Below are 23,421 nucleotides of genomic sequence, written 5' to 3' on the forward strand. Positions count from 1 at the left end.
AATATATAAATAAGTGTATTTAAGTTAATAAATGAAACACTTTACTTAAAAAAATAAAAAAAATACGAGAAGACTCGCACGAAGCAGGTACCCTAGTAGGATCTAGCGGGTCATCACCACCACCATCTCCACCATGATAACTAGCAACATCTGCAGACATTTTATACTAAAAAAGAATAATAAAATCATATGAGCCCTTATTTTAAAAAAATAACAACAATTCCTTATCCTAGCAAGAATGTACGGGTCATCTTTGTACCATATACCACTAACATTTATGCAAGTGATATTATTTTCAGTAATTAATTTCTTCTTTCTCGGATCTACATTGAACCATTTATACCGAAATAATACTACCGAATAGGCACCACTAAAATTCAAATGCAATATTTCTTCAAGCTCCCCATAATAGTCAAAACCTTCTGTCCCTATAGCAGACACCCCACTGTTTTGAGTATTGCGATCTTTGTCTCGACTGTTTACAACAAATCGTACCCCATTAACTATACATGCCGGATATGAATACACAACGAAATCAGACCCAGATGCTAAAGCTAGCAATTCATCACTATGTTCTAATGACCCGGGCTTATACAAATTGAAAATCTGAAGAAAAAAAAACAATCAGGATTTGAGAGATTTGAAGATCAGGAATAAGTATATATTAGGATAAGGAACACTTGTATACCTTCTCATGAAACCACGACTGAAATTCTTTTTTATGTAAAAGGTTATGGTTAGCGTTCGGGTCCCTCCGTCTGATTCCTTCGAGATGCTCTCTATCAAATAAAAAATTATTATAATTTTAATTAAAAAGAATTATACAATGTTATTCATTAAGCAACATGTAATCATTTGATTAACTTACTTCATATAAAAATCGATCTCAGTACAATTCTCTAGTATGTACCACTCAGCTCTTTTGCGAGTCTTCTCGTCGAGAGGTATTATTGTTTGTTTTCCGAGTGGACGACATTGAGATTTGAAAACTGTTAGGTACCGAGATAGAAGAGGAGCATCTTCATTGCGCTCAGGACAATTGAATTTTGTATGCACACCTTTGAAGTACATGGAGCAAAATGTCAAAGCCTCGTCTATAACATATCCTTCAGCAATAGATCCTTCTGGGCGTGCTTTATTCCTAACATAATTTTTCAACTTTTTCATGTACCTTTCAAATGGGTACATCCATCTCATAAAAACTGGCCCACCCAATATGGCTTCCTCAGGCAAATGTGGTACCAAATGTATCATGATATCAAAAAATGCTGGAGGATAAATCCTCTCCATTTTGCATAAAAGTTGAATGAGGTCTCCTTGTGCCTTCTCCATGTCTTTTACATTCAATGTCCTAGAACATAAAATTCTGAAAAAATTACACAATTCTATTATGGTGGTTGATATTTCCTTCGATAAAAACTTGCCAATACAAACAGGAAGTAACCGTTGCATGATAACATGACAGTCATGGGATTTCAATCCAACAATATTGTTGTCAGTTACTTTCTTCTTCAAGTTCGAACAAAACCCATCTGGCAATTTAACTTCTTTAAAAAATCTACAAAATAATTGCTTATCTTCAGCAGTCAATACATAAGGGGCATGGGGTTTTAGCAACCTTTTGTGAGCATCTTCGTAAATCCATAAGGATTGACGAACTCCCATATTTTTCAAATCTTGTCTTGCATTGGTGGTGTCTTTAGACTTGTCATTATCCAAGAGGGTGCCAAGGATACTATCACAAACATTCTTCTCCACATGCATAACGTCTATGTTGTGTTTCAGCTCATTGGTACTCCAATACTCTAGTTCATAAAAGATGCTTTTTTTCCTCCAATTACTTTCAGTCTCACCTCTTTTTCGTTTCCTCGGAGCTCGTTCTGATATAGCATTCACTTGTTCTAATATCTCTAAACAAGTAAATCGTCTTGGAGGAAGCCTCTTTTCAACTTTTCCATCAAATTCACGGTCCTTTCTCATACGATGATTGGATGGCAAGAAACGTCTATGGCCAACGTAAGAGGTCTTACCAATCACTCGAATAGAACTAGTATCCTCATTGCATGTAGGACAAGCTTTATATCCTTGGCCACTCCATCCAGACAAGCTACTGCGAGCGGGAAAATCATTAATTGTCCAAAGAAGAGCTGCACGCATCTTGAACATTGAATTGCTTGTCGCATCTCTTGTCTTAATCCCGTTAGTCCACAATTCCTTCAGCTCGTCCACCAAAGGCCTCAAGAATACGTCCATGTTTTTACCAGGTGATTTAGGTCCGGGAATAAGGAGAGTCAACAAGAAATTGTTATCCTTCATACACATCCATGGTGACAAATTATAATTCGCCAAAACTACAGGCCACATACTATACGATAAGCTCATGTTTCCAAAAGGATTAAATCCATCGGCAGCCAAGCCTAAGCGCACATTCCGTGGATCTCTTGCAAAGTCCGGATGTCTGCTATCAAAGTTTTTCCACGCGGCGGAATCAACAGGATGACGCATAACACCATTTTCTTTCACACACCCAGTACGATGCCATACCATCTCTTTGGCTGTAATTCTTGAACTGTATAATCTTTTCAATCTTGAAGTTAATGGAAAGTAACGCATCACCTTATGCGCTATCTTTTTTCCACTTGTGTTCTCATTAATCCATCTACTGGTCCCACATACCGGGCAAAAATCTTTCGATGCATGCTCATTGTAAAATAAACAACAATTGTTCTTGCACACATGAATTGATTCATACCCTAGGCCTAATTTACTTAGTTTCTTCTTCGCCTCATAGAATGTTGGAGGGATTTTGTTTTCCTTTGGAAATGCAAACTTCAACAATTTCAACAATTCATCAAAGATATAATTTGGTATTTTTCCCGAATTTTTTAAGTGCATCAACTTTGCTACAAAGTTGAGGGAGGATATCCAATCGCAACCGGGGTACAACTCTGCCTCGATCTCCTCAAACATCTCATCATAATATTGACCCCTCTGAATTCCATCGTCGGTTGCTCTTCCATCGTCGGTTACTTTTTTCTGGATCTTCCGTCAACTGCTCAATCAATTACTTCTTCATGGAATAATAACAAGAAAATTACTTGATTTTCTTTTATTATATTATCCCCATACCCTTCTTTTTTCCTTCATTAATTTGATTCTTTCTTTCGATGGATATCGGAATTCCATATAATTCGAATTAAAAATGAAAAAGAAATCTAGGAATTAGAATCGTAGGAGTAAGAGCTGTCTTGCAATCATTTCAGATTGATTGGAATCAAGACAAATCAAATAGATGAAGCAAAGAAATAGAATTGAGACATACTACTATGTACATTATATATATATGGAATTGATATCTATTCTAGATATAGAAAGATAAGATAATAATGTTGATTGATATATATTAAATTAATCTCTATCTTCATAGAGCAAACTTTATAGAGTACAATAACCATACTAGTATGGTAGAAAAATATTTTTTTCTACCATACTAGATAGTATCTCATAGAATACTGCTAATTCTAGTTCGCTCATTTCATTTAAAACACGAAATTGGAATCTCATAACTGCTTTCAAAACCCTTGGTAAAAATATGTGCCTCCACAGTATCTAAAGGATGCAGTCTGGTATTCTTGCATCTAACACAAGGACAGAAAATTCTTCCGTCAAAATCTTTGTGTTTAGACGTGAGTGCCATAAAGACTTGGAGACCTTCCCAGTAAGCAGGATCCTTACGATTTCTCATGGTCACCCAAGTCTTATCGATTGTCATCTACCAAAAATTTAAAATAAATTAATTTTAATCAAATTGGTTTGTGAGGTACAATTTTTATGATTAATGTACAAGTTGAACAAAATGTGTTTTATGTTATTTTATGATTTTTTTTTAACTTTTATTTTAAATATTATTTAGATAATTCTAAAAGAAACATTCAAATAATTAAACTTATAATATATTTATTGATTTTAAAAAATAATATTAATCTTTTTTTGAGCACAAAATTTTATTATGTTAAAATTAAATATTAAATCATTTAAATTATTATTTATGATTTATTAAATTAATTGTCTAATTATTTATTTTTATTAAATATTATTTTTTATAGAAAATATGCAATAATATTTTCTTACTTAAATTACTAATTCTGAAATTAATTTTATCAAATTTTTTAAATTGTTAATTATTTAAATAATAATCCTTTTTAAAATTAAACTTTTCAATATTTTTTTATCAAATTACTAACTTATTATAAATTATCTAATTAACATAATTTTTTTTAAATGTCTAAAAATTCTACTAAAATTTCGGCAGCATAACAACTAATTTTTAACCTATCCAAAAATTTTAAAACCTGCACTAAACACTACAAAAATTTCTAAATACATCACAAATTCACAGAATTTCAAGATACACAATAATTACATATATATATATGCAGAAATAATTAAACAACTAATTAATAATTATAAAAAAAATCATATATAATATGTTTTTTTTTCAAAACTATACAAAATTAAATTACATCTGATTTTTTTAAACCTACACTAAAATTAATACTAACATTGATAATAAAACACAGTAATAATTTGCAACAGATAAAAGAAAAAAATACTAACAGTGATTTATGCGGCGATTCCCCGTTCTCTGTCGGCTCCCTTTATATCTGTAAAATCAAACAAAAATATAAATATACATATATATATACATAAAAAAAATTAAAAAAAAATTAGTATGCCATGGTGGTGGTGCGTACCGATCTATGCCACGGAGAGGGAGACGACGGCGGTTTAAGAGAGGACGGCGGGAGAGGGAGAAGGCGGCGGTGAGGGAGAGCACGGCGGCAAAGGGAGATGGCGGCGGTGGTGCGAGTCACGGGAGACGGGAGGGGACGGGAGGGGAGGGGACGTGGTGATAGGCGGGAAGGGAGGCGACGGCCGTGGTGATAGGCCGGAGGGGACGGGAGGGGAGGGGACGGCGAACTTGATATGGTGATAAGGGGGGCTCGGCGGCAGAGGGAGGGGACGGTGATAAGGTGATAAGGGAGGATTTTAGATCTGAAAAACTGATAAAAATATGTTAAGAGGAACTGGGGGCTCGGGGTTGAAGAAGGTGATTTTTAATGATTTTCACCAACGACTATCAATGAGGACAAAGTCGTTGGTGATTGGACATCACTGACGACGTGGCAGAGCATTATTAACGACAAAGTCGTTGGCAATACTTTTTAGAGGGAAAAAGCCCGCCTCTTTAACGGTTCATTTTCAAAAACAGAAGAAAACATCAATGAGGACAATGTCGTCATTGATAAATTTATCAATGACGACATTGTCCTCATTGTTGCAATTTTCGTTGGTGATGTTTTATTTAACCAAAAAAAAAGTATTACTGATGACAGTGAAATGTCGTTGGTGATACTATGACTTTTACTAACAACATTTTGCCGTCAGTGATAGTGTCGTTAGTGATATTAGTTATTCTTGTAGTGGTCCTCTTCTATCTCATCAATATTACTATGATTCTATACTATTTAACTTGGACAATGGTGTCATTCTCACCATGCCGAGTAGGAAAGGTTTTACTACTTACTCATGTGAGTTGTGAATTGTCAAAATCATTCACGTCATTTCTTTTAAAAAAACTATTACCCATGTGACAAGCATGCAATGCCTAAAAGAATTATCTTCATTTTTTTTGTGGCAATGTCGTTGGGAATAAAGTGAGAAAGGAGTAAAAAAAACTAGCACAAAAACTCTGTCCATATTTATTATATGTTAAAAATATTACAAATTTTATTAAATCAATTTAACATTAAATAAATTTTATTTACAACATTGAAAAACCATACAACTTAATATTAATTAGGAAGAAATTTAATACACTCGTCCACTCTTCTGAAGACTGCTATTTCAAAACAAGAGTTAAAGCAGCAGAGACTTGGGCGCAGCGTGAACACTATGACCAACATTCTAGGAAAGTGATGGCAAAAAGAAGATATATGTGATACTATGATTATGTTCTTCATGATCATTTTTAGTTTTTTTTTTCAAGGTTTGTAGACTTTTGGTATTTTAAGTTTGAACTTTTATTATTATGTGTGTAATTTCTTATAGTGACACTCTCTATCATTTTAAGTATTTTTATTTTCGCGTTTAACAAATTATTTGAGGGCCAAATATATATATTACTTTACATGCACAACTAATCATCACAAAATCTGGAAAACATCATTTCAAAATAATATTGTAGTATCACCAAACTATATGCTCCCAACATTTAATTTTGGTACTTTTTATTTCGATGGGTGCATAAGGTTTGTTATTAGGAAATGTGCCATGATTTGACAAGACCATGCCAAGTTGTTGGGAACATGACAAGGACTTTGCCTATAAATACAAAAGTTAAACTCATTTTCAAGCATAATCATCCATCTATACATTTAACCATTTCCATGCAAACTGAGGTACTTTTGTTCTAATATCATCTATGGCCACCAAAACCCAATGCAATGAGAACTGCCCCAATGTTCCCCATTACCATGGGTACGTTGATGATGGAATATGTGTTTGTGGTGTCGCCGAAGAAGTACAGTTTGCATTTGACCAACTTGAGTTGAAGCATGAGGAAGTTGAAGTTGTTGTCAAACAACTTAACTGCCATTTCAATGAGATGAAATGGCATTTTGGTTGGTTAAAAGGTCGTGCAAATCGTCTAGAGAAGCTGATGGATTCTATGGGGTGATATGTTGTCACCCTAAACCAGTTGATAAGCCAACTTTAGGGGTTGATCTTCTAGTTACCACTGTTTGTTTTTTGTGGTTTGAGAAATGAGCTCTATCTTTAAAAACGTATTCCAATTGTTTCTGCTTATTTTGAATATGTATTTATCTTCTGTTAATCATTGTTTTTTCTTGGCGAATCTCTATTTTGTATTTTTACTTTGTTATGTTGTCGTAATATGAAAATATTAGCCTATAGAAGAACATGTTAGCTAATACAAAATAAGGTTAACAATATTCTTCTATAGGCTAATATTTTCATATTACTACAACATAACAAGGTAAAAATAGAGAACAAAGATTCGCCAAGAAAAAACATTGATTAACATAAGAAAAATACATATTCAAAACAAACAGAAATAATTGTAATACATTTTTAAAGATAGAGCTCATTTCTCAAACCACAAAAAATGAATAGTGGTAACTAGAAGCTCAGCCCCTAAAGTTGGCTTATCAACTAGTTTAGGGTGACAACATATCGCCCCATAAAATCCATCAGCTTCTCTAGATGATTTGCACGACCTTTTAACCAGCCAAAATGTCATTTCATCTCATTGAAATGGCCGTTAAGTTATTTGACAGCAACTTCAACTTCCACGTGCTTCAACTCAAGTTGGTCAAATGCAAACTCTACTTCTTCGGCGGCACCACAAACACATATTCCATCATCAACGTACCCATGGTAATGGGGAACATTGGGGTAGTTCTCGTTGCATTGGGTTTTGGTGGCCATATGGCCGGATCAACAATTGAGGTCACCCTTGAGAGTTACATTTGATCCAACAACCTAGGACAACTTCCATTTGCCTATAGAAGGTACAACATTCATATCCATCAAAGACAAACCTGTACTTAATAATTAGATTATATCTTTCTCTATATATATATATATATATATATATACTCTTTCTTTCCAACTAGAGGATTTTCCCTGACAAGCATTCCTTTTACCCCATGTGTTGGTAGAGTGGATAAAAAATAAGAAGAGAAAAAAATATAAGGGATAGAAAATGTGAAGGTAAAAAAGTAAGTGTATTTTCTCTTCTACATGTTTGGTAAAAAAGAAATGAAAGAAAATAGAAAAGAGTAATTTTCTTTTATTTATTTATTGTTTTAATTAAAATTAAGAAACAAATAATTCTTTTTGACACTTTTATCTTTATATTATTTAACTTTTTCAAGGATGTTTTGGTCAATCATAAGCCCACAGATTTTCTTCTTGGTTTTCTCTCTAATTTGGAGTAAAAAAATTTGACATGGCCCCACTTTCCACTTTATCTTCTATCTTACCAAACTACCCTACTTTTTTTAGTTCTCCCCACTCTTCTCTTAAACTATTTCCTTCATTCCACTTTTCTTCTTTAACAAACAAAGGGTTAGTCTCATTCTCAGACTACTTCAAAGTACCACCCCCTCAAACAATACTAAATGATGGGCCAAATTCATGATTTTTGGAAAAATTAAAAATTATTTATAAAAAGTAGCATGATATATATATATATATATTAAAAATTTGAAGGGATCAATGCCACCCTCTATGTCTATGTAATTCTGTCTTTGATTTCGCTATTTTCTTAACAAATATTTCACTACTTTTTAACAGTGATAAGAAAACTCTCTTTTACATTTTTCTTTTAAATTTTTTATATAAATGTTTGACAAATAAAATTATTAAAATATTTATTTATTTTAAAAATATTATAAATAATCAATAAAATCCACATTACAAATAAATAATTAAAAATAATAATTTTCATCATCTATACCTTCAAGTTTTTTGCATTTTTTCAATTTAATCTTTGAGATTTTTTTTTTGACAATCAAGTATTTAAGTTTAAGAACAATAGCATTATACATTCTCAAATTTTATACACATATAGATTTTATTACAAAACTAAGAACTTTATGAAAAATAAAAAATATAAATAGAAGTTACTAGTACCACAAGGTGTGGGGTAACCTCCAAGATCAATTCATACCAATTTGTCTACTTCTCCAATCCTTTTGTTTTTGTTTTTGTTTTCTAGCTCAAATTTTGTGAGTACCAAAACTTTTGTTTTTGGCTTTCCCTCTTAAAATATTTGAAATTACTAGGAGGAAGTTCCCTTCAAAAACTGTTTAAGCAGTCCCAAGACATCATGTACAATTATTTTCATTTCAAAAGTGGACATAGCATGGGTAAATTATATAATTTAAAAATGTATTTGAGATGGAGAAAAGAAATTAAAAAAAAAAAGAAAAGAAAATATTTTTCTCCTTTCTTGTTCGGGGTGACAAGATAGAAATAAAATTTTCTCATATGAAAATTATTATTTTCCTTATATTAGAAATGAGGGTAGTTTAGTAATTTAGTAAAAAAAATATTCTCCTCCATTTTCGGGAGTATAAGCTTTTGTGGGCTCTACAACAATTTTTTTTTCTCTCCAATTTTGTCTTTCTCCCTTTTTCTCTCCTCCCAAACACATATTTTTACTTTCCCTCCAAATATAGACAAAGTAATATTATAGTATTCGATAAACTCTATAATTACAGTAGAAAATATTATATTGTAAAAATTGACAGTTTTAGACCATATTAGTTTTCCTATAAAAAGAAAAAAAAGTTTCACAAACATAAATAACTAACAAATTTGTAATTCGTAACATTATCATAAAAACAAAATAAGTCATTTTCATGGTCCTTATTCACTGTCACGCATTATCAAAACACAAAAGAATATTACTATAAAATACCATGGTGCCCAATAATTCACTTTGATATAATTTGTGCAATTTAATTTTAAATCTCACATATATTTTAATTTAAATTAAAATATATGAGGCCAATACTAAATTAAGTGGTGTGGAGCATTATGCTTCATACCAATATTCATTAATAATATAGTTCTATTATTTAAATATTCAATTATTGAAAATCACATCACGTAAGTCTCAAAACTAATTTGTGTTTGCTTTTCAATAAAAAATTATAATTTTCACATGTGATGAATAATATTTAAATTATAAAATATTGAAGATGTCAAATAATTTTTGTTTGTGCCAATAATTAACTTTAAGATTTGTTTTTGACTACTATAGCACATGAAAAAATGACTCTTAAATGGGAGAAAATAATTTTTTTTGTCATCTAAAATTTTTGATGACAAAAGTATTATTGATTATTGGTGAAAAACATGACTTTTTAATAGCATTTGTTTTCTAAGGACTCATGTCATATAAATTTAAAATATTTAGAATAAAAATAGTAAATAAGTGTAATTTATGAATTAAGTTCAACGAGTGATAAAAATAAGAACCAAACATCTAAAGAAAAGCACAAAACGTCTAACTAAAATGTTCGGGCTTGGGCCTTCTCATCCTGTTTGGGCCTAGATTGACCTAGTAATCAGAGTATCGGGCTTAGCCCAACGTACGTCTTGTATTAATGTCATATATATAGAGATTTTTTTAAAAGTACCTATTTTTATATTTTGATTTTTTTTAAGATTCCTAAATTTTCTTTCTTCAAAAAATACGTTCACCCCAAAATATATCTCACACTCAATAATATACTGAACACCAACTATATATTTACGACCACATATACATCACAACACTGTAAAAATGTAATAAGTATAAAAAAATATCGTTTTTAAAAAAGAAAAATAGTGAATGTAAATTTCAATATAGTAACGTAACATATAATAACACCAACATAAATCCAGAAACGTGAAGAAAGAAAGAGAACCCTTTTAGTGTTTATCTGTTCCTTTTCCTATTTTAATTGTAAAGAATATATAACAGTTTATCTTCTCCTTGAAAGCAATCAGCTAGCTAGAAAATAATAACTTTTGAGGCCCATATATTATTGAATCAAAATACAAAACAAAGGAAAACTCTCATTAATAATTAGGATCCAATGATAGGATCATTCTAGAAAATAATACTACATATATCTTTATATATTATAAATGCAAGTATAACTGAAATAGTTATTTTGTGTTCAATTTAACATCTTTTATTGTTTTCTAACATTATTAATTTTAAAGTTATATAAATAAGATAAATAAATTAAAAAAGTAATAAATCTAAATTTTTTTATCAAAAGTACACAAATTTCTTATATTTTGTACCTTAAATAATATAGTTTGTGATCTAAAATATTATCATATTATATATATATATTTTTTAAAAAAATTATAAACCATGTTTTGGTTTAATAATTTTTATTTTAATACATTTATGCCATTTTTTTTATATATAATATTAATTTATTTATTTGAAATTTATATGATAATCATAAAAATCAAATAAAAATAATTAATAAATTTTCTAAAAAAAAATAAAGTTATTTGTATTATACATTGCTATATATATGAGAACTTATATGTAAGTTTGATAGAGGGAAGTTGAAGAAGTAGAATGTTCACATATATAGTAAAGTCTACATATGATATGTGATGATGATAATGTGGCCAATTCATGATCATTGCATGAGTTTTTAGCCGTTGATATGCTGCTGGACAAGTTTGGACAGACTATCCACTGCTCTTCGTCACCATATATAATACATACAAAAAATGCTTTGTAGTATATATGGAGAAATTGGAACACATCATCACAGTACTACGTAATAAAAAAGAAGAAGATAATAAGTTCCATGTATCGGAATTAACTGTAATAGGATTTTCTAGCTTGAATCCATGTACTTTATATTCTTATAACATTTACATAGCTAATGAGTGCTAAAAAAGTGAAATATTGTTATATATTAGTATATCTTAAAAATGATTGTAGCTTTAATGATGTTGTAAAAGTTGTGTCAAATTTGGCGCATGTTAAAAATTATACTAAATTTAATACAAAATATAATATAAATTAAATTTGACACACAATAAATATTATATTTTTGCTACTATGGAAAGCTTTTTAATTATTTATTTATTTAATATATATTTTTTTATATATTTTCAATAAAAATTAAATAACTTGGTTGATTTTTTGAATTAATTTGCACTTTATGCGTGTAGCACAATTGTAAAAGTTGAGTCAGATATAAAATTTGTTCACTTTTTGAGGTAAATTTGACACAATTTACACTTTGTAGATGGTCTAAAATAAACTTTATCTACAGTTAAAAATGTATGACATTAATAGTGTGATGTGCATTTTAAATGTGTGAATTATTATTCATTTCTTTTTCATAAATGTAGAGATATGATTGTCCCCAGAAGTTTAGTCAGTAAGAGCTCCTCAAGAGGTTGAACCTTAAAAAAAAATGTATTTGGTAAAAAAAAAAAAACTCTCCACCCCACTTCAGTAGATAAGGAAAGAAAATAATAAGACCGACAGAGGAAAAGAACAAAGAGAGTAGACTATGCCAAAATAATAAAAGAGAAACACAACAAATTACAAATATGTGTGAGAAGAGAGAAAAAAACAAAAAACAAGTTAAGATTTTTTTTAATTTCTCCGAGTACATATTCATATTATTAGGAAAAAAGATCAACTTCTCAAACGCAACTCAACTGAAACAATAAGGTAGCAAAGAAATTTACTTAATTTGGTAAAATTATCAAACCCAAGAGAAATCTATTTCACTTAATATTTTAATATTATACAATCAAACTCTCTACTCAAAACTCAATATATCATTTGCTTCTTACTCTCACGCTCTCAACACTTTAAACTCACTCTCGCTCTCTCTTCAAAATCATGTACTCACACTCTCTTCGAAAGCCCACACTCTCAGATATACAAAATACATATTTACAGAGTTGCAAAACTTCGGCATCAAGACAACTTGCCTAACAAGACACTTATTTTACATAAATTAGTAATTACCCAAAATTAAAACTCTATAAATATAAATCATAATTAATTTGAGTCAATACTCAACAATCTCCACCTTGACTCAAATTCTCTAAAATCACAACCATCAGTAAGAGTAAATATGCATGAGTTCATACTCTCATTGAATTTCACATGAGCACTTGTCTTCACATTCTTCAATGACTCACTCCTCTTATGAGTGTTGATGTCTTTTTTCTTCAAACAACATTTGACTGGAGTTGGAGTCTTCACCATCTTGTTGCATTCTTTCACTTTTACAATACTAGATGATGACATTTTATGACTTGGCTCCACCATCACAGCTCTACCTAAAATTGTAATGACCCAACTACTCTAGACTTTGGACCATTAATGACTACTATACATAGACACTAATTTTTAATAAAACTTACAAGTGAAATAATTATAACTTCATTAAAACTTGAAAAAAAACAAGTGTTAAACTATATAAAATTTAAAGTAGGATATGAGATCTCATTGTTTTAAAAGAAAAACATAACATAATTTTAAATAACATGGATTACATAATAAAGTGTGGAAAAATACATATAAAATTTAAAGAGACTTCATCCTCGAATCGAACGCTCGGTCCTTCGATTCCATTCCGCCTCAATACACATCCCCAAGCTTCCAAGAACCTTTCCCGTCACCAAATCTATTTTCCTGTACATATAAACATAAAGGAGTGAGCCTAATGCCCAGCAAGGAGAATCTAACACATAAAACATATACATAAAATTCATATCAACATACACTAAAACATATCATAACATATGTCACATATACTATAATGGCCATTATAACTTGGGGTCCTATAAACTAAACAAGTCATATGCCCATTAGATTTGTGGGGCTTGCTAGCTAAGCAAGTCATATGCCCATCAATTTATTGGGGCTTGTTAGTTGTACAGGTCATATGCCCAAGTCTACAAATATACATAACACACAAATCATAAGTTAACATAACACATAAATCATAAGATAACATATGGCATAACACATAATATCCTATTCTATTTTCCTTACCAAAAGTACCGGGATATGATAACAGGTTTGGGACTTTGGAACACTCCTAAAAATCATCAATGAAAGGGTGAGTATATTGAAGAAAAAGGAATGAAAAGAATGGACGAACTATACCATCAAGAATATACTTACCAAAAACCTTATGTTCAAAATCTTGGATTTCCTATCCAAGAATAAAGAATAAAGTTAGGGTGCTGAGTAGAAAACTATAAGAACTTAAGGAAAACAATACCAAAATAAACTAGAGTTTGGAATACCTTGAATGCTTCTATGACCGATCTAAACCTTGAACCGAAATGTGCTATAAACCTTACTTCCCAAGTGTTTGGTAAGCTTATAATCCCCAACCCAAGTGTTTACACTCTCAAAAATAACCTAGCAGCTTGCAGCCTCTGAACTTAGCTTGATGAATGAATAAATGGATGGGTACTAGGTCCTATTTATAGAGTTCAAGAATGAAAAGATCTTCATTTAACTTGAATAAAATAATGGCTTTTTAGGTGAAAAATATTTGAATTATCGTTCCGTAGAGGCTGAAGACTCGGTCAGAAAGATGCTGGACTTATCAAGAGATTAAAGATTATAAAGTGAACGTTTTCAAAATCATTCAAAATTAACCCAAGGGAACCGATATATCGCCCCTTGTAGGCGATATATCGCCTGGGCCAGCATGCCCGAGGCTCGTCAAGGTGATCGTGTGAAGTTACGTGTTTTTCCTATCCCCGTACTGCGATATATCGCTCCCTATAGCTGCGATATATCGGCATACGCTGAATATTTAAACATGAAATTGCACAATTTCAGCTTAATTTGAATTGAGTAAACAACCTTGACTAAGTCCTCTAATGTTTTCAAAGCTGCTGACAGACCCTAGGATATTCAAATATTACTCTTAATAAACTTATTCCTCAAAAATACTTAATTATCATTAAACATACACATGACAAGTGTTACTTTCTTATTGGGTCTAACTAAACCTTATAATATAATAAATATCACCATCAATATCAGTCATATTAATCAAACCTTAGGTTAAAATTAATATTCTTAAACTATAGGTTAAACTTAGAAAATCTACGAGTGTTACTACGAGTGTCCAAATAAATCCCGGTCTGAACCAAAATCCACAGTCATAAAAATACTACTACTATTACTATTATACTACTATCTAACTAGCTAAGTAAAGTTCTTGGACTCTACAAAAATTGTCTTCCCAACTAGTTTATACAAATTCAACTCATTTTCACCTTTCATGACTACTATAAGTCACCTTTCATAATAGTCATTACACCATCTTTTGCTAAATAGTCACAACCTAGAGTGTCCAAGGCTCCCAGAAAGATTAAGCTCCTCCTCAATTTAGAAACATGTCTAACCTCATTCAATGTTCTCACAACACTATCAATCATCTTCACCTTAACAATTCATATTCCAACAACTTTAGAGCTAAAATCATTATCCATCAAAACAGTACAACCATCATATGTCTTATAAGTATCAAAACACTCCTTATATGGGCACATGTGGAACGAACAACCAGAATCTAAAATCCAAGAGTTAGAAAATTTTTCATCAGTTATAACAGAAAGGACATCAGTATCACTTTCAAAACCTGCACCAATAACATTAGTGGAATTTTGAGTCTCTTTGCATTCTTGATTTCTCATTGCCTCAGGATGCTTAGTCAATTCTTGCAATTTCGTCTCATGTGTCCCTTTTTTGTGACAATAATAACATTCCACTTCTCTCCAAGTGCGTGATTGGCTACGATTATTTCTTCTGTCATCATACTTTCCTCTTAACTTACTCCTACCACGATTTAATTATGACCTTGTCACAAGAGCCTGATCAATATAAGATGTATTACTTGGTTATTGCTTGATACTCAGTGTCTCCAAAAGAGCAGTTGACACCTCATCCATAGTTAAAGTGATCTTTCCAACTAAGAGTGTAATTACCAACGTCTAATGTGATTTTGGTAGTGAGGCCAACAAAATAATAGCTATATTCTTCATCAATTTTAACCTCTGTTTTTAACAATTGAGTTATGCACTTATTAAATCTATTTATATGATCTCTAACATCATCACCTTCAATCATCTTTAACTCATATAATTGTTTCTTCAAATATAACTTATTTGTTAGAGATTTAGACGTATATATAATTTCTAGAAATTTTTCCATAGCTCAAATTAACATGTTTCATTCAATACACACTATACTTTAATTCAGGAGCTAAACTTAAACAAATAGTGCTTATACCACTTTTGCCTGCATCTCTTCCTATTCTTCATCATCCATACCCTCATGTTTTTTTCCTTATAGTGGCTTCAGGAGCCCTTGCTGCACCAAAACATTTTTCATTGGGCTTCGCCATATACTAAAATTGTTCTTTCCATAAAAAAACTCATTTTTAAATTTTGTGAAAGACATCATTTTTTATATATCCGGTGAAGATCTGAACCTTGGCTCTAATGCCATTTGTTGAAATAAGACAAACTTCTCAAGTGCAACAAAAACAATAAAGAAGCAAAGAAATTTTCTCTGTTTAGTAAAATTATCAAACCCACAAAAAGATATTTATTTCACTTCAAACTTCAATTTGCATACTTATGACTCTCTCAATCTCTCTACTTAAAACTCAATACACCATTTGCTTCTCACTCTAACACTGTCAGCACTTCAAACTAACTCACCTTCTCTCCTCAAAAGCCTACACTCACACTCTCTTCAAAAGCCCACACTCTCACATACACAAAATATTTATTTATAACAAAATTTGGGCATCAAGACAACTACTTGTCAAACAAGACACTCATTTTACAAATTAATAACTAACCAAAATTAAAACCCTAAATATAAATCATAATTAATTTGAGTAAATACTCAACACTTACTACTTTCTTTCACATAATGGAAGCAACAAGTCCTTCCCATAGGGGACAGATGCTAAATAAAATGCTAATTTTATAGTAGTTGTTAGCGATGAGAAATGACCAGACTTCATATAGGGGGCAGATGTTGTCACACAGTATTTCATTTATTCATATAGTAAAATTTGAAAAAATCGTATTATCGAATTTTTTTTGTCTGAAATTCTCTACAATAGCGAAGTTAGTAAGCTTTTCTCACCACCTGCAGTTAGAGCCCCTTAATTAATCTACTCTTTTTTCTCTAATCTTCTTCGAGCCACCCATAAATATATATATATATATACTAGTTAATGGCTCGTGCTTTAGGCACGAGCAACCCGTTAATATTATTACTTTTTCTCTAGCGTTTTGTTTATTATCATAAAATTAAAATTGATTTAAAAATGAATAAATAAATAAGTATATTTTTATTTTGAATTCTTATAGGTGATGAAAGTAAATAATAATATAAACAAATAATTCATAATTAATAATTTTTTTATTTTGGACTTAGAAATTGAATTGACTGTGTTACTTATTGAATTTAAAATTTATTATTATTATTATTATTTTGTCACTTCTCTCATTTTATGACAATTTTTCTTTGTTTAATAAATTAATATTTTGTGAAAAGATAACTTAATTGTAAACTAATATTTTTCTAAATATTTAATTCAACTATTTACAACTTTACAAATAGTTTATTGATATTATTGGCTTATAATATTCCAAATACCAAAAGTAGAAAATGTTACTACCTAAAAAAATTCATATAAATACACTATTATTTACTTATTAGGATCTATATTTACATTTTTAATTTTCGTAAAGGTTCAGTTATTTGATTTTTTTAAGTGTTTATCGTATATATTCTTTTTAGTGCAAAATATGAAAGGAAAAAAAAAAGGCTTGAATTTAAATGAAACTGTTATATTCTATAGCTTTTAAATTATATCCAAATAGAAATATACACATATATTTATCACTCTTAGTACTGGTTATCTAAAATATAATACACCATTAATAAACTAATTTTATGTTTATTATATTAACAGTTTTTAAAGGCATTTATTTATGTTATGGTTGTTATTAAAATAATTGTTCTGGCATAGTAATATATGTTAGACATAGTAAAAGCATATTTATCTAACTTAATAAAAATAATAAGAATATAATAAAAAAAAATAATGGAGACAAACTTTTCGCTAATTTTTATCTATCCGCAAGAAGACAAAATAAAACTATTGAATCAATAACACATAAAATGTCAGTTTATTGATTTGAAGTGCAATTAATAGACAAAACGACAAAATAGGTGGCCCAGTTATTAATTTGAAGCTTGATACATAGTAGAAATAAAATGAAAAAAAAAGGATGACCACCAGCTTATCCACGCATATATATATCTAGTATAGTACTAGTACTAGTATAGATATTTCTCCCAACTCTACCGACTTACGTACGAGTGGCGCCGAGGCCAAATGGGCGTGAGTGGTGCCTTATAGCTAGGTCTGGTGGGGCACGCCTCAGTATAAGATAACGCACCGTCTGATTGAACTTCGAGGTTTATCCAAGAGAGAAGCACAGTTCATAGGACGATACATCGACAAGTGTCCCGCCACCTGTAACCAAAACTCCACATGCAAACCCTATTCGATCAACACGTATCCGTATCTAAACCTTTGGCTCTTACACAATAAACTATCTATCTATATATATACATTCTTATCCATAGCTACTTATTATTATTATTATTATAACCTCCTGTGTGAGAACGCAAATTAATTTAAAGCTCAAGAGCTACTCGTTACAACAAATTATATAATCATATTGTCAAACAGAGCGAGTGGATTATTAGTCATCATCAGAAGCAGAAGATCGAAGAAGAAGAAGAAGAAGAGTAGTGAAAGAGTAATAGTTACAAATATGGCTCAGACAGTCGGAAGAAACATTGCAGCTCCATTGCTGTTTCTTAACTTGATTATGTATTTCATTGTTCTTGGTTTTGCTAGTTGGGCTCTCAATCGCTATATCAATGGCCAAACCCACCACCCCAGTAATCACTCTCCGGTCCCCTAATATTATTATTACATCAATAATAAGTTCTGTTCTAAAAGACAGCAGCACATTATTAACATATACAAGTGCATTTTTTTTTTCTTCAGATTTTGGAGGAAATGGTGCAACAATGTTCTTCCTGACCTTCTCCATAATGGCTGCTGTGGTGGGAATTGTGTCAAAATTTGCAGGTGGAAACCACATCAGGGCTTGGAGAAACGACAGCCTAGCCGCAGCTGGAGCTTCCTCACTCATTGCTTGGGCCCTCACTGCTCTAGCCTTCGGGTATATATATATACATAACCAAATCTCTTGCATGGTTTATATATATATATATATATTTGTGTTAATTGTATATATTTAAACAGGTTGGCTTGCAAGGAAATAAGCGTAGGAGGATACAGGGGTTGGAGACTGAGAGTGTTAGAAGCGTTCGTAATAATCTTGGGCTTCACTGAGCTTCTATACGTGTTGATGCTTCATGCCGGTGTTTTCAGCAGCAAGTACGGCCCAGGCTACCGAGACACCGACTACGGTCTCAGGGAAGCCGGAACTGATCCTAACCTCAAGACGGGTGTTCCAGTTACAGGCACCGCTAGGGTTTAATCAGGAGATATATATATATATATATCATCATCATATTGTATAAAATATATATATTGTCTAAGTATCATGTTCATGTGTGTGATGAAGTCTTATAATTTGCATATCATGTAGTGTTTCGATGTCGTTTATTATTTCAAGTTGTACTTTTGGCCTTGAGCTTCATGATGTCGTTTATTTCAAAGCTAGAGATTTCGTGGTTTTTGAGTAGAACGATTCGAGTACCTAGCTGAGTTGCTAAGTACAATTATCCATGTGTGGAAATTATTAAGTTATATATATATAATTTCCCTCCCTATATATATATATATATATATATAGCTCATCCTCTGCACATTTATAGATTTTCAACAAAAATTGAGCGTCTTCACTTCATGTTTTTTGATTTATGTGTTTAGTTTTTCATAATTTACAATAACAACATAACAAGATAAGATTATAGAAAAACCCCAACATAAAAATAATTTAAAACAAAAGAAGATCAAATTTCCTTAACTAATGGGAAGAATCTAGTATATATAATATATATTATTGTCTTATAAATATCTATAGAGGGCATTTCAGTGTTGTCGAAAATTAAATTTAACTAGTTTTCTGTATAAAAAAAAATTGTGTCCAAAATTCTTGTTGAGAATATTAAGAACTCTAATCTACCGGTAGGGCCTCTGTGAGAAATTCCGTGTGTGTATATATATATATATATATACAGGTAACTAGATATGCATCTATATTTTCAGAAAAAGGTTGGACAGCAGACATATTATTCCATGCGTTATTTGCTCCAATGAGTACACGAAGGTCTCTGCGCTGGTCCAGGTGTCGATCTTATCAGACGATGAATCATGCAATTTATATATATAAATAATTTGGAAGTGGGGGAGTTTTTTGTCCTTATCTAATATGGACGAGACTAACGAAGACTATAATATTGGGCGACATATGTAATATATATGAACTTACTCCATAACTTTATTTTTTTCTGAAAATTAGTTATTATATATTCTCTAAACTAAAAAAATGTGGAATTAGTCAAGTACAAAGGATAACTGGTCCCTTGAGTGACCCGTAGAGTTTCTCTCTGCATGTCCAAAGTGACCTTTGGCTTTCTCGTGTCTGAAACTTTTTGGTTTCTCTCTGAACAGTAACTATGGCAAATCTTGGTGTCGAATTGGATAGTATCATCACCATGGCAAACAATCTGGTTGTCGACTCTGGAGAAAAGGAGGAACTTAGGGAGGTTCTTGATCTAGCAGACGAAGAAGAGGATTGGGGTGAAGGCTCTGTAGAACATGAGGATTTCGTTTCCAAGTCCGTGGTTGGTCGCGTCTTTGCCAAAAGGAGATGCGGGCGTAAGTTCTTGCAAACGGTTTTTTGTCGAAGGTGGCGTGTGTCTACGAAGTGGAAGATTAAGATACTGAAGAATGATGATTGTAGCACATATGTGGGATTGACGTTTGAGTGCCTGAATGATGCGAAAAGAATCTGTAAGGAGGCAATATGGAAATATAATGGAGGATTTATGTTGGTCACCGAATGGCCTTCCTCCGGTGATTGGAACGATGCTGCTCTGTATGAGGTGCCCTGTTGGGTTCGATGCTATGGGTTCCCGACATCGGCATTGAATAAAAACAATGTGCAAAGATTGGGTAATATGGCAGGGAAAGTGTTGGAGCTACCATGGACAAACAATGACAATATTCTGCTTAGTGGCTATGCTAGAATGAAGGTTAGTTTTCCTATCAATACTGGCATTTTTTCAGGAAAGTTCATCCCTTTTGCAGGGAAGAAGGTTTGGGTGTATTTGCGGTTTGAAGATATGCCTTTGATATGTTATGGATGTGGAAGGTGGGGGCATGATGAGAAGGAGTGCTCAAATGCGGTGGTTTATGTGAATGATAGAATGGGGTCTCCTGTTAAATATTATGGCCCTTGGCTTAAAAATGAACAAGAAATCAGCAACTGTTTTGATAGTAGACTCTTTGAGAAAGATAGAAGGAGGCAAAGTCAGAATGGGGATGGGAGTAAGGGATCCTTAGATACTCAACCGAGCGATGATTTGTCTTTGAAAAGAAATGGGATGTCAGGTCTGTCAAGTGAAGGGGATGTGCCGAATACTAAAGCTGCTATTGTGGAGAGTATTACTACTTCCATCTCTGAGATGGCAGGGAATTGTGTTGAGAAGAGAAACATGGAAGATGGTGGAAAGGGTGACCGAAGCAAAGATCCAATTCAGGAGGAGAAGGAGTCTACTGTTAATGCAAATATGGATGAAATCATGACAGACACAAATGATGGAAGAGCTGAGGTTTTAGTTAAGGGAGACGGTAGGGACACTCAAGATGGGGGAGTTTGCTCTTTTATGTACGAAAAGGACAAAACTGGGACTATGTTTGATAGGGGGTTGGGCGATCCAAAACAGAAAAGACAGGAGGGGGACCCACAAGGTTCGGTTGACTCTGAGTCAGGGAAAGAGGATTCTGCAAAGAAAAAAAGAAAACAGGCTGTTGGTGATTTTGGTGAGGGGGGGACCACGAAAAAAGGGGAAGGAAGTTTGCATAAGGAGGTTATTGATGGTGTGGAGGGAAATAAGGGTCACAGCAGTGCTTTTAATTTTGAAGGGGGTAAGGTACCCAATTTCAACGGAGGTTTCAATACTCTACATGAAATTGGTGGATTTAAAGGGAAAAGAAGGACCATATCTATCAAAGGCCGTGCTCGGAATGTAGTAAAAAATGAGAAGAGTAGTAAGGCCAATACTGGACAAAAGGGTGGTTCGTCTGAGAAGAACGAAGTGGTTGTTGATAAGGAAATCTATGAAAGGAGGTTTGGGTCTTTGGGGGTTGAGTCTTCTGAGAAATTGGATAAGTCATCCCCTTCTTCTATATTTCTATCGGCGAGTCTTGTTGAACAAGACCGCCGGTCACAATGAAAATACTAAGCTGGAATGTCCAGGGAATTGGGAATACCTGGACATTCAACGCTCTCAAATCCCATATAAGGGATCATGATCCTGATATTATTTTTCTTGCGGAATCGAAGCTTTCTAGAACTCAGGCGGATAGATTGGTGTTTAATCTGAACTTGGAAAATTGGTGGGCAGTTGATCGGTGTGGGTTGAGTGGGGGGCTCCTCCTCCTGTGGAAGACGGATGTGAACCTCAAGGTGCTTTCGTGGTCGACTGGGCATATTGCTGCTATGGTTTCAGGGAAGGGCATGCTACCGTGGCTTTTCTCTGGTTTCTATGGTAATCCTGATCAATCTAAGAGATCTATTTCATGGGATCTCCTAAGAAAGATTAGGAGTATCCAGGCGGGGGCTTGGTTATGTATGGGTGATTTCAATGAGATTAGTCTGAATTCGGATAAAATTGGGGGCAAATCGAGGAGTAGTTTGGCGATGGAAAATTTCAGAAAAGCCTTAGACGACTGTGGGCTTATGGAGTTTGGGTCTGTTAGTCAAGAAATGACGTGGCATGGTAGAGGAATCTTAGAGAGGCTTGACCGAGCTTTATGTAACAAGGAGTGGTTTGATCTGTTTCCTAATGCTTATGTGGAAGTTCTAGATTGGCTGTGCTCGGATCATAGGCCAATTCTTGCTCATTTCAAGGAGAGAGACTCGGAGGATAAATGTGGGTCGGTCAAAAGAAACACTAGATTTCATTTTGAAGAAGCTTGGTGTGAGGATTCTCACTGCAGGAAGGTGGTGTTGGAGTGTTGGGAGAAGGCCGGTTCTGATAGGAGTGCTAGGGGGATTAAAAATAAGATTTTGAGATGTGGCAATTCTTTGAAAGCCTGGAACATCAAGAGAAAGAAAGAGTGGAACAGGGAGCTGAGGGAGGCTAAAAAGGTGCTTTCGAATCTTTCCAAAGCAAATGACCCTAGCTTGTGGAAAGCCTTAAAAGAGACGGAGGATAAGATAATTTGTCTTGAGGAGAAAGAGGAGATGTATTGGAGACAAAGAAGCAGGGCCCTGTGGTTGAAAAATGGTGATCGAAACTCCAAATACTTCCACTATAAAGCTTCTGCTAGAAGAAAGAAAAACACTATCTTAGGGCTGCGTGATGCCATGGGAGTTTGGCAAGATGAGGAGATTATTGTGGAAAAAGTGATTTGTGAATACTTTAGAAAGTTATTCTCTTCGTCGGAGGTTTCTTTTGAGGAGATGGCAGGGGCGATTTCTGGGATAGAAAAGAAGATCTCGGAGAGTATGAATAGT

At 32.7% G+C, this 23,421-nt stretch overlaps 2 protein-coding genes across 2 annotated transcripts; one reads left to right on the forward strand and one right to left on the reverse strand.

Moving 5' to 3' along the window:
• Positions 1-377: 377 nt before the first annotated feature.
• On the reverse strand, positions 378-2,613 carry LOC133815645 (uncharacterized). The gene is made up of 6 exons (XM_062248459.1): positions 1,445-2,613; positions 1,187-1,351; positions 869-1,141; positions 689-779; positions 514-606; positions 378-428 (listed from the first exon to the last, which is right to left on the reverse strand). The coding sequence occupies exons 1-6, from the start codon at positions 2,611-2,613 to the stop codon at positions 378-380; spliced, it is 1,842 nt and encodes a 613-aa protein (XP_062104443.1).
• A 15,685-nt stretch (positions 2,614-18,298) lies between these two features.
• Positions 18,299-19,365, forward strand: LOC133819689 (membrane protein PM19L). Its single transcript, XM_062252991.1, has 3 exons — positions 18,299-18,601; positions 18,711-18,888; positions 18,972-19,365. The coding sequence occupies exons 1-3, from the start codon at positions 18,472-18,474 to the stop codon at positions 19,207-19,209; spliced, it is 546 nt and encodes a 181-aa protein (XP_062108975.1). The 5' UTR covers positions 18,299-18,471; the 3' UTR covers positions 19,210-19,365.
• The last annotated feature ends 4,056 nt before the right edge of the window (positions 19,366-23,421 follow it).

This window comes from Humulus lupulus, chromosome 2 (genome assembly GCF_963169125.1).
Source record: "Humulus lupulus chromosome 2, drHumLupu1.1, whole genome shotgun sequence".
NCBI lineage: Eukaryota > Viridiplantae > Streptophyta > Magnoliopsida > Rosales > Cannabaceae > Humulus > Humulus lupulus.

Excerpts from the sequence above, each read along its gene's own strand:
- LOC133815645 (XM_062248459.1), bottom strand. The coding sequence starts at position 2,613 with ATGCGTTACTTTCCATTAACTTCAAGATTGAAAAGATTATACAGTTCA. Across the intron at positions 780-868 it reads GAGATCGATTTTTATATGAA|AGAGCATCTCGAAGGAATCA; the intron begins GTAAGTTAATCA and ends TTTATTTGATAG. Across the intron at positions 607-688 it reads AGTCGTGGTTTCATGAGAAG|ATTTTCAATTTGTATAAGCC; the intron begins GTATACAAGTGT and ends TTTTTTCTTCAG.
- LOC133819689 (XM_062252991.1), top strand. The coding sequence starts at position 18,472 with ATGGCTCAGACAGTCGGAAGAAACATTGCAGCTCCATTGCTGTTTCTT. Across the intron at positions 18,602-18,710 it reads TGGCCAAACCCACCACCCCA|ATTTTGGAGGAAATGGTGCA; the intron begins GTAATCACTCTC and ends TTTTTTCTTCAG. Across the intron at positions 18,889-18,971 it reads CTCACTGCTCTAGCCTTCGG|GTTGGCTTGCAAGGAAATAA; the intron begins GTATATATATAT and ends ATATTTAAACAG.